This window comes from Lutjanus erythropterus, chromosome 7 (genome assembly GCF_056507025.1).
Source record: "Lutjanus erythropterus isolate fLutEry1 chromosome 7, fLutEry1.hap2, whole genome shotgun sequence".
Taxonomy (NCBI): Eukaryota; Metazoa; Chordata; class Actinopteri; order Lutjaniformes; family Lutjanidae; genus Lutjanus; species Lutjanus erythropterus.
Window position 1 is genome coordinate 41182656 of NC_139323.1, and position 11705 is coordinate 41194360.

The 11705-nt window shown below is 38.4% G+C and overlaps 1 protein-coding gene across 1 annotated transcript; it reads left to right on the forward strand.

The window, feature by feature from the left end:
* The first annotated feature begins 440 nt into the window (after positions 1 to 440).
* On the forward strand, positions 441 to 8566 carry gorab (golgin, rab6-interacting). Its single transcript, XM_084722333.1, has 5 exons — positions 441 to 685; positions 811 to 1141; positions 3196 to 3297; positions 3403 to 3543; positions 8085 to 8566. The coding sequence occupies exons 1-5, from the start codon at positions 631 to 633 to the stop codon at positions 8554 to 8556; spliced, it is 1101 nt and encodes a 366-aa protein (XP_084578459.1). The 5' UTR covers positions 441 to 630; the 3' UTR covers positions 8557 to 8566.
* The last annotated feature ends 3139 nt before the right edge of the window (positions 8567 to 11705 follow it).

Genomic DNA, 11705 nt, shown 5'->3' on the forward strand with positions numbered 1-11705 from the left:
CTTTAAAAAGCAGCCACTTAAATTTCATGCTGCATTTACAAGAAGCGCTTCTTCAATTAACCTCTGACCCCTGACACACAGACCACACAACCAGTGGAAATTATTGTACTTATCAGAAACTTTATTGAGAATAAATTTGTTTGAACAAATATAATGAAAACATAATATAAAACTAAATCATAATCTAAAACTGAATCTAAATCATAAAGTCTCAGAAATTAATGGAAACTTTCACTAGAGATTTATGCAGCACTCCATAAATATGCCTTTTATATTATGACCTATAAAGTCTTATTGGTTTACATTAAAACAATCAGAATGTAATTTTAGTTTATAAAACCTTATATTATGTTGATCCAGGGAGAATTTGTTTTCTCTTACTGTATGTAAATTTCACGTTTTAAAACTTTTTATTCAGGCGATATCTGCAGCTTCAACGTCACCGGTCCATTTGGGTCCTTGACGTGGCAGGAATAAACAAAGATGGCGGCGGCGTTTAAAGCTTCATAGGAGTTTGTCTGTATTTTAGAACTTTAGAATGATTATTTTAAGTTAATAATCAAAACGCTTCATATATATATGCACAGTTTTACTGTCCTGTTTGTTGTGTTTTCGGTGTGAAGCTGTAAAATGAGCGGCTGGGCGGGTTTTTCTGATGAGGAGTTACGGAAGATGCAGCAGAAAGGTAACGTGCTAATGTTAGTCAGACAGTTAGCGTCTGATTCTGTTTCCTCACTGGTTGACATTGTTAATTGAAACTTTACATGTTGACTGAGCTCTGGTTGTAATCACGACCGGGTGTGTTTTCAGACTCAGTGGTCCCGGCTGCGGCAGCTCGCGGTCGGAAACCTCCAGGTGGCCGGAGTCGGCAGCAGTTACAGCGGGAGAGGGCCCTTCAGCTGGCCGCTCAGAAGAACCCCGGAGCCGCGTCTCTTGACCTTCCACCGGAGCAACAACTCACCAAACCACCGCCAAAAGAAGAGCCTGTGTCTCAGCCCAGAGCCCCGACAGGAGCTCCGGCTGTCATACAGGAGAAGCAGCAGAAACCCACCGAGATGAAGCCGACTGAAAACCATCTGCAGGCGGCTCCAGAGGAGGAGAGCCCCGCTGTCAAAGAGCTGGAGAAACAAGAGGTGGAACTGTTAGTATGTTTTAATATTGTACTCGCTACTGAGGTGTTAATTGCTATGATAATGTGCTTTGAACAAAACCTGCTGTCACTGCTGTTACTTACTGTTAAGACTAATGGCATTTGTAGTCTTTATCTCAGCTGTTCTGTTGTTCTTTCTTTTCATTTTACTGCTGTTGGTGTTTTTATTTTCAAGTGTGCACACATCCAGATAAAAATATTCAGGTTCAGGATCTTGTTCAGGTTGCTTTTGCCTTAAACTACGCAAGCCAAAATACTCCTATACACAACACAGGAGGTGCCGGTTGGAGTGCATCTATCTGCAGTCGCTCAGCCTTCCTCACCAAAACTGAAGAAGTAGTCAAGTTTGCATGACACCCATGTTTGTGTCTGTCACTTTTCTTCATCCAATTGGTTCTGCCACAGGAAAGATTGAAACCTCTGTCCACTAGTGCAGACAGTAATGGAAATTTGTCTTTCATTTGTGCATGGCATATAAAAGGAGAACACATTGCATGTAACAAAATTTCAAAAGTACTTAAATGGCGTTTACTAACACGAGTCGAAACTTATTTTAAAGAGCTAACATGTAGCGGTCAAAAAGTAAATATTAAATGCTGACTGTAAAGTGCTGTGTGCTGGTTCAGTTCAGCGAGTCCATAAGTTCCTCCTTGGTTGCTGTTGTTGCCAGAAGGGATGAAGGATCTTACTTAAATCTGATCTTACATAAAAGTTACAGTTGATCATAATGTTGAGAGTTGTGTTTTACATTTCTGGTTATTGGCTTTTATGCATTGGTTGCTAATCTTTTAAGAGAGAATCCTGATGCATCTAACAGTCTATGTGTTTCCCCTGTTCCACAACTTGAGATCATTTAGATTGAGATGTTTCCTTAAAAGATAATGCCCTTAAAGAGACTTGTATTGTTTTATTAAGAGCCCAACGGTGTGCAGACTTTTCTCCTTTGTGCCTTGTATGTTGAGGCTGATCCTGCAGCATGTGACTGCGGCACTCTAATCATTACTCCAGTGGTTCCCAAACTTGTTCTGACAGGCCCTTCTTCAGAAGCCAAAAATGTTCACACCTCCCCCGCCTCACAGTTATTACCAGTCATTAATGATAATTGGAGAAGCAACAAATAGAAAAGGATTCAGGTTGAATTGTAGTGAAATAAAGATGAGCATGATAGTATCAAACTCTTATTTATTTCCTGTACATATATCATATTTATTCCACTTTGTTTCAGTCTGTGTTTCTCCCCTGGTCATCCTATACCTCTGGGGGGGGGTCCCTATCGAGGGCCCTCCCATCCATTTGGGAACCACTGACTTGTCCATGGTTTGATTTTATTAGAAGAAAAAATAAAACAAATGTATATACAAATATCTACAGTTTGCCTGATATGATACATTTAAATCCACTATTTTCATACACATATAGGTGGTGGCAATAGATGGTGCATTCGTTCAAATGTTGGATTTAAACTTATTTCCCCCAGAAAAACATTTGATCTTTTATGTGTCAGATCACAAAAATTCCTGGATAACAGTGACTGAATCACAGTGGAGTGTACAGAGCGCCTGAGGTCACAGATGAGGCTGGTTGGTGGGCTGTAAATAAAGACAACAAAGACAAGACACTGATTAGATGTTACTTTAGTCAGCAGATCACAGTACTGACAGAGAGGGAGGCACTAAAGCATTAATCAGCTTAAAATCAAAATTAATTTTAGGTGACATGCTGAACCCAGAGGTATTATTGTCATTCCACTGATGCTTGGACTTTTTATGGACAGTATACATTATATTTAGATAAACATGTACTGCACCACAGACAGATGTTTTGATACAGTTTGAGGTACATGTTCAACTTTTGCCTTTATACAGTTATGAGCTTTTAAACGAACTGCCTTTAATGTAGATATTTGTTTTGATGTCTCTTTGGGAGCAAATTTGAAAGATGGTGTTGGATCCAAAAGTTCTTTTATGGTGTGGATTTAGTTTTATGTTTGATCTTTATGAATTTGATGAGCATTTTTGTGTGTATTTGTCTGTGTTTGATCACAGACGAGAAAAGACGCGTCTGGAGCAGCTGCAGCAGGAGCAGAAGATAATCGAAGAGAGGAATAAGCGTAAAAAAGCTCTGCTGGCAAAAACTATCGCTGAGAAGTGAGTATGGCTGCAACATGTTATCATGACAGACTAATAAAGTCAGCTCAGAATTGAGGTTGTAAATGAAATGTGTCATTAAAATTTATTTGTCATTGTCCACAGGTCCAAACAGACTCAGGCTGAGGCCGTGAAGCTGAAGAGAATCCAGAAGGAGCTCCAGGCCCTCGATGACATGGTGTCAAACGACATCGGCATCCTGAGAGGGAAGATAGAACAGGCCAGCTGGGACTACTCTGCTGCCAGGTAGAGAGACAATGCAAGAAAATAAGACATTATAAAAAACACACAGCTCTGTGCACACACAGTCAATGAGAGACCTAATCTGACAAATCTCAAACACCTGCCCCCCGCCCCGACTGTGAGCTGCTGTCCACCTGCTGTGCATGTCTAGTGAATCCTTATTTAATCAGGTGTCAAAGTGTCAGAAACAGGCTTCTACTGACCTCCTGTAGTGTTAGATTGTGAGGCTCGACATAATGATGATCCTTCACGTTCATTTCTTCCATATTTTTGTTTGTTTGTTTTATTTTAGATTGAACCTCCTCCTGCCAGGGATACTGGAGTCTAATAATGGCATCTGCTTATTAAATGTTACACAATATTCACGTTTTTGTATTAAAACATGAATGTTTAATGGCCAGGATTACTTAAGAACAGTTTACAATAATTTGAAAAAAATTTACACTACAGCAGAAATGCACACCAGCATACTGTTGAAATTTTCAACTGGCAAGTCAAAATTCCAACTTTCCACCATAATGTATGAGAGCTGCAGGGAGGTGAAGAGGGAGACGAGACGAGTGAATATCGAGTGGATCTCTGTCCTCTTCTCACTGTAACACAAACTCTAGTCTGCAGTGTAGTTCACACACTTTGTGCTACTTCATCAATCAAAGTGTTTATATCACCTCGACATTTCAGACCTTATTCACACACTCCTCCTCTCTCTGCTTCGATCACACTTCTGTTTTTTAATCAGATGACGGCGTGAGTGCCGCTGTCGTTGCTCGTGTTTTCATACGTTGGTTGCAAACTGATTCGTTCAGTTCACAAAATAAATGTGTGTGTTCAATGAACAGTTCTTTTAGCATTTTCATGCACAGTACTGGTAAACATTAAGATTTTTTTTTTTCTTTGTGGGCGGAGCTTAGGCAGAGACAAAACAGTTCCCTAAATACGTTAGCTAACACTAGCTAGCAAGTTTTGTCAACTTGTTTTTGCAAAAATGATGTGCTCCTCTGACTTCGTACAGTCAGAGCAGACTGTCCGACCCTTACATGCTCACTCAGTGGATGGATGAGCTTTCTACAACTGCTTTAATATATTGGCATTTGACGGTCTGTTGCTGGTTATTTTTTTTTGGTTTTTTTTGTGGGATTTTTCGCTTGTCATCATTTTGCTATTTTAGTGGTCTGCAGAGTCACAGGCGCTGCTCAGCAGTGCAGGACACGTCCACTGAGCTGGAGGACGAGGGAGGGAAACAACGATGATTGTTATAACAGTGGAAAGACTGACCAAGACAGTTTTGTTCTGAAAGAGTGAAACTCTAAAGTGGTGTGACTGTTTCCTTTCTTGACATTTTCAGTTCATTTTGTTTATTTTGTCACGGCTCGCACACATCTCGCAGATTTTGTCATTGTGTTTAACCATAGTTGTCTTGTTTGTTTTTTCTTTTTGACCGACAGTGGCAGCTGGTATGTGACAAAACTTCAAATCTGAACCGTTACTACTTTGATTCTGACAACAATAAAGCAACATGACATTTTAGCTTGGTTTTGTGGCCTACTGGTCAGTTTGCCTGCAGATTTTCCTTCATTTTGCTTCCAGCTATGACCGTGAAATAAAAGGGTTTACACTCATGGATAAGTACCTAACACAACCCACTTCAAAAACTCCAAATTATTCCTTTAAGTAGCTGTAGATTGAAAGAGTCATGTTGAAATATCTGAGGCTCAGAAATGTGTAGGTTTGGTCAGAGTTTGAAGCTTCCTCTCATAGACTCCTCTGGCTGGTAAAAAGAGTTTGGTGCTCCTGAAATCTGAATAATAATTTGAACTGCACTTGCACGGCTTTTCTCCTTAATCACACTGCCTCTCATTTAAATCGCTCACTTTGCCTTGGGCAGTAATTTGGGGCAGATTGTCTCACTCACTGTGACTCCTGGACGTGAATATGTTTCATGTAAAGCAGGTCTGCCAAGCTGCCAGGATTTTATATTATCCTTTAAGTATTTGACAAAGACAAACACAGTTGGTCTGATTTGAACAAAAAAACTTAACATCAAGTCACAGTCTTGATTAAACAGCACTGTGACCAAACCAGAAGTGACCACCAGGTGAAGAACTGTACTGTACCCCCACTGTAAGTGCTCTCACTGCCCCCTGCAGCTGGTTTCCAGTATTCATGCTCTCTCAAACCCTTTGAACCAGTTTCAGCAGACGCAGTCCAGCTCAGATGCTCACAGACACCAGTGAGGCACGATCAGAACTAAAATCCAGAAAAAATGTGGTAAATATAGCATGAAAAAGAAAAGCTACATCTTAAATCTGTCTACAGTTCTTAATCAGTGCTGTATTAAACTTAAACAGAGTGTACATTGAAATGTAATAATGTTGTGGGGGGTTTTTACCAACACTGGTCCAGTGAAGTTGTGTTTGACCTTGTGTTCGTAGCTGTGATTCGTCCGTTCAGCCTCCTGTGTGGTGAGATTAGCTCCATCATGTCATCATGAACACTCTTCATCACAGATGTTTGTGTAACGGGAGGACGACCTGACCTTCACACACTCCCCGCACTGCATTCTGTTATGATTCTTCTGATTTAATCAATTGTTGAGATTTCTCTGAGGCCCAACATAAAACCCCGAGGTGAAATGTTTGACATCATCTGTTTAGTTACCGCAGAGTTTCCAAACAGCATGCGATGTTCTGTGTTTCACAAGTCAAACAATGTTTCTGCGTTCAGACGTTGTGGGACGATCCGTCTGTCTGTCTGTCTGTCTCTGTGTGTGTCTCTGTGTGTGTATGTGTGTGTGTGTGTGTTTGTGTGTGTGTCTACCCTCAGCTGGGCTGGGCTCACAACTATTCAGTGTAATTGCCAACACCATACCTTAGTTTAATACAGATATCAAAACTAAACTGTTCCTGAGAAATATAAAGATGAATTTTTGACATGAAAAATGTTTTCTATTTAACAAAATAAATTCTGAAATGATAAATCAACTGCCAACTATTTTGATAATCGATGAAGAGATTTTGAGTCATTGTTTAAAAAAAACAACAACAAAAAATCCAAATTCTCTGATTTCAGCTTCTCAAATGTGAATATTTTCTGGTTTCTTGAACCCTCTAAGACAGTAAACCGAATATCTTTGTGTTTTGGACAAAACAAGACATTTGAGGACGTCAACTTTAGCTTTCAAAAACAGTGATCAGTGATTTTCTTTCACTATTTTTTGACATTTTACAGATCAAACTATTTTTAATTAATAATTTATTTGTCAATAAACTAGTCAACAGATTAATGAGTGATGAAAGTAATCATTAGTTGAAGCCCTAGTTAAATGTTATTTGATCAAACATTTATAAATAGGTTAATGATGTCTGCAAAGTCACTCGTTTAAACTGAAAATCTTTTGAAATTTTAATGAACAATCTCGTTGTCATATTTGGCGTCACAGTTTAGATGTGATGATAAAGGCTGTGAGAGTCTAGAAATGTTTGGTTTGGATACCTTAAAGGGACAGTTCAACCCAAAATCCAAAAAAAAAAGTCCTCCCTTGGCCTGCAGAGCTGTTTATCCATCTTGATAGTTTTGATGTGAGTTGCAGAGTTTGAAGATATCAGCTGTATGTCAATATGGCACTCAGCTTTGGTGCTCAAAGCACCAAAAAAGTGCATTTGAAAAATTATAAACCAGTGTCTCTTTCCAAAAATCAAGACCTGGTGACTCAAGATAATCCAGACACTTTGTTGTGAGCAGTTTCTTGTAGGAAATATTTTCTTTTTGCAGTAGAATCTACTGAAAACGACTTTGTTTCTGCTGGAAAGGTGTGAGACGGATGATCTGACCCTTTTAAACGTGCTTGAATTTTACTCTTAAAAGTTGTACGAACCCAGAATTATTCCACCATCAATTCATTTGATGAGAATTTTTTTTTTCAGCTTTAGAAAATACAAATTAAAGATGCTCAATTTAAAAACATGAAAAGTTAAAAACCAAAAAAAACAAAAAGCTATTTTGCATTTTTCTTTGAATAATTTAAAGAATTAATTGATTATCAAAATTGTTACTTATTAATTTTCTGTACTGTAATCATTTCAGCAAAACTATTCCTCAGTGGATTTATCATCTAATATTTTTGCCAGTTTTTTTTTTTTTTTTTTTTGTCTGAAACCGAGCGAGCCTCGTGATCTTTAATCTTAAATCCTTTTGCTGGATTGTTTCTCTTTTGAGCCAGCAGAATTTTTATTTCATTTCTCTCCTCATTTATAGTCATGTGGTTAAGTTTTGAAAAGAAGCAGGTGTTTTAGGGGGATTATGATGCATGATGTGCAGTCTGCATATTTGGTCATCGTGGATATTATCAGCAGACGAGGAATGCAGACGTGAGAACTTTGATTTGTTGCAGCAAATATTTTAAAAGAAGTGAAACACTCCTACTGTCACAGAATTATTCAACGGATCTGTAATTGAGATGTTCTGTGTAATGCTGAGTATAAATTGGACATTGTTATTTATTCTCTTTATGTTTTCTTTCCATTTTTCCTCCCGTATTCTCTCAGAAAGCGATATGAGAAGGCGGAGGCCGAGTACGTTGTGGCCAAGCTGGAGCTGCACAAGAAGACGGAGGTGAAGGAGCAGCTGACGGAGCACCTCTGCGCCATCATCCAGCAGAACGAGCTCCGTAAAGCCCACAAGCTGGAGGAGCTGATGCAGCAGCTGCAGCTTCAGGCCACCGAGGAGGAGCTGGACAGGCAGAAGGAGGAGGAGGAGGAGGAGGAGAAGAGGAGCTGTGTGGAGACGCACAGAGATGGGAAACAGGGAAACGGTTCAGTGGAGAATCAGGAGGGAAAAGTGCAATCAACCAAAGACTGTAGAGCCACAGAGGGAGAGACTGTGAAGGAGGAGAAGGAGGAGGAGAGGAGGGGAGGTGACATCCAGCAGGAGCACCACCTGACAACTGAAGCCCCAAAGATCCAACAGGACTGTAAAACACTAGAAAACTGTGTTCAGAGTGAGACTGTGGCCTCCTGATGATCAGAAAAGAGACACTCGTCTGTCAGATGTTCTCTAAAATATCTTAACATGATCAACACTAATGTTTCCACAAACACTGTCAGCTTCATGAAGTGTCTTTACAGTGACGTCCAGGGCTGGGTGTCCACCGTCCGTACAAAACGAGTCCATACAACTAATGATTATTATCATTGACGCTCATTTTCTTGATTAATTAATTAATTGTTTGGTGTTTGGTTTAGAATCAGAGAACGTTCACTTTTTTATTTTAACAATCACTTCATTTAATAATGGTTTATTCGATTTAATCGTTGCAGCTCTACATACCACCTTGTCTCCTGACACTAATTCATTTTTAACCTAGTTTGAATCATTGTTTAACTTTAAATTGTGTTGCACCAAACTTTTAAACTAGCTAAAGTTTTTTACTCATTTTAAACCTGGTTTAAATCCTAGATTAAATTATTTTTTTGTTGGTGCAGCCCAGTTTCAATGTTTTAGGTCAAATGTTACTGCTGCCAGTTTATGATGATCTGGCTTTAAGTTTTTTCCAGTGTTGTGGGAGCAGAAGTTGGAGGGAGTTGGTCGGGGGTGAATGTTAGACGTACAAACCCAGGAACAGAACGAGTTTAGATTACAGGAACATGTTGGTTATGGTTTGGGAAAGATTGTGGTTTTTAGTTATTGAACTCTGAAAAAGTTGCACGTCCTGTCTCATGTCAGCTTTTATGTTTTTCAGTATTTAACCAAGACGGCGATCATATCCTGACCATAACCAAAGACTGTGAGTTTCCCAAACAGAACCATTAAAATCCAGTTTTTATAGAAACGTCATTAAAAGAGAGAGAGAATTATGTGCAACTTTACAGATTTGTTCATTAAAAACATTTTGGTAACACTTTCCATGAAGCTCATCTTTATATTGCACTGTTAAACACATTCATAAGACATTATAAACCTTGTTATAAGTTGTTATACATGACTATTAACATTTGAAAAGTTCTAAGAAGCCCCATAAATGCATGATAACATATTATAAATGGTGGACATAATGTATTATAAACAACATACAGTTGCTATCAATCTTATACAGTCCTGACACTTTACTTAAAGCCCACAAAGTCATCCTGTAAAGCATTATTGATGCTTATAAGACATTATTCCATTTCAGAAACTTAGAATTCACAATGTGTTGTGATATTTTCAAGCAGTTCTTTATGTGTCTTTATAACTGGCTAAAGATGTGGTAGTTATAATGTGCTGTGTCAGATTCTTCTGTGTGCACTATGGCATGGAGCTATAAAGCATTATGAATGCTGAACTTACATTATAATGCATTATGTCCACCACTTATAATAGTTCATAAATCTTGAAAAGTTGTCATGCATGATTATAAACAATTAGGGTTTTTAAAAAGACTTATAAATGCATCATAATGTCTTGTGAATGAATGAATGTGCTTACAATGCATTATAGACATAACCTTCATAGAACATGTTACCAACATTTCTTTATTATGCTGATAGATGATGTAATTTGGGAGGTGTTGTTTGTATTTGCTGTTGCAGATTAGTTGTATATAAATGTAATTTTTAGTAGACGGGGTTGGTTTGTAGTGCTGACAATCAAAAACTATATCAACAATTGACATTGAATATTATTATTAGAATTATTTACTTTTTTTTTTTTTTTGCTAAGATCTGATCTCAGTCAAAACCTTGACTATTTTCTTACTTAACTGTATTGTACTTTATTTGTGCAAAGTTCTTGTAACGCTGCTCATATTTACACTTTTAAGATTCAAGCAGGGCTGCAACTAACAATTATTTTCATTATCAATTTTTTTTTCAATTAATCAATTAGTTATTTGTTCTATAAAATGTCAGGTAAAGGTGAAAAGTGTTGAAATTAGTTTCCCTTACTTTACTATCAAAGAGGAATAAAGAAACCAGAAAACATTTACATTTAAGAAGTTTGAAACAGAATTTCGACTTATTGCCCTTAAAAAATCCTAAAACCATTAATTGATTATCAGAATAGTTGGTGATTAATTTAAAAGTGGATTAGTTGTTGCAGCTCTAAAGTCGAAAAACTTTTGCTTCTCTGTAAAATGAGTTTGTAGATCAGTGAGGTATCAGGGAAAAGTATTGTTTTGTTGGTACTGAAACGTGGCTGTGGTGTTTTGGAAGAAAAAGTCGTACACTTGTAGCGATGATGCAGAAGACAATATTCTTCATTTCACCAGTGTTTCACCAGCGCTAGTGTTGAAAAATGTAAGAGGACACCCAGCCCTCTGTACCTGCAGGATCAGACAGAATCATATTCAGCTGCAGAGTAAATCTCACAGCCATTATCCTAAATCGGTGGCTTTTTTCTTTATGTGTGCGCTTCCAAAAAGAGCTCTTCTTCTTCTTCCAAACATGTGGCTTTACATCATATGTGAATTATCTCTCTGAGCTAAAGGTTGAATCTGACGCTGACTGTTTCTGATTGTTGTCTCTGTGCGGCGACAGTGAAAGATGGGTCCTGTTTACTTCCTGGGAAAAGTCTTGTGTTCGATGCAGACGGAGCGAAGCATCAATCCAGCTCTGTTCCAAAACATAAAGCCTGCTGTCCTCTGTGTTGTAGATGAACATGTTCGCTGGCGCTGAGCTCGTGTTTCACAAAGCTAATTCTGCTGTTGTCAGTGCAGCTGAGGAGCAGCGGGCCTCCTGGATGGTAAGCTGATATCTGTTAATGTATGTACGGATGCTTTCAGCTGCATGTGTTTCTCTCTCGCTGCACATGTGTCGAAAATAATATATGACAATAATCTAATGTTAAACTTTCTATATGTTGGCCTGACCAAAGTCTGTATACTGTGTAGGTTGTATGTTAAATGACTGATGCATATGAGAGGTTATTTAAATGGGGAACATATTTAAATATTTAGATATACACTACAGTCTGATATTTTACTAAAATAAACTTTAAATGAGCACTTTCTCCTCTTGTTTATTTTGTTGTAGCATTTAGACAATAATGAGTTTATCTGCAGGACTGCAGCTCGAGCTCCTGGAAGGAATTTACACGGGGGAGCACTCTGGGACTCTCGCCGCTTTTTGCAAGTGGTTTTTTAAAGTGCAGTAAGTGTTTCTGTAAAGCGCTTTGAGATTTTTACAGCGCTC

What these genes read in the sequence shown, in the direction of transcription:
- gorab (XM_084722333.1), top strand. Translation starts at nt 631, where the DNA reads ATGAGCGGCTGGGCGGGTTTTTCTGATGAGGAGTTACGGAAGATGCAG. An exon ending in ACGGAAGATGCAGCAGAAAG is followed by an intron (nt 686 to 810) that starts GTAACGTGCTAA and finishes GTGTGTTTTCAG; the next exon opens with ACTCAGTGGTCCCGGCTGCG. An exon ending in GCAAAAACTATCGCTGAGAA is followed by an intron (nt 3,298 to 3,402) that starts GTGAGTATGGCT and finishes CATTGTCCACAG; the next exon opens with GTCCAAACAGACTCAGGCTG.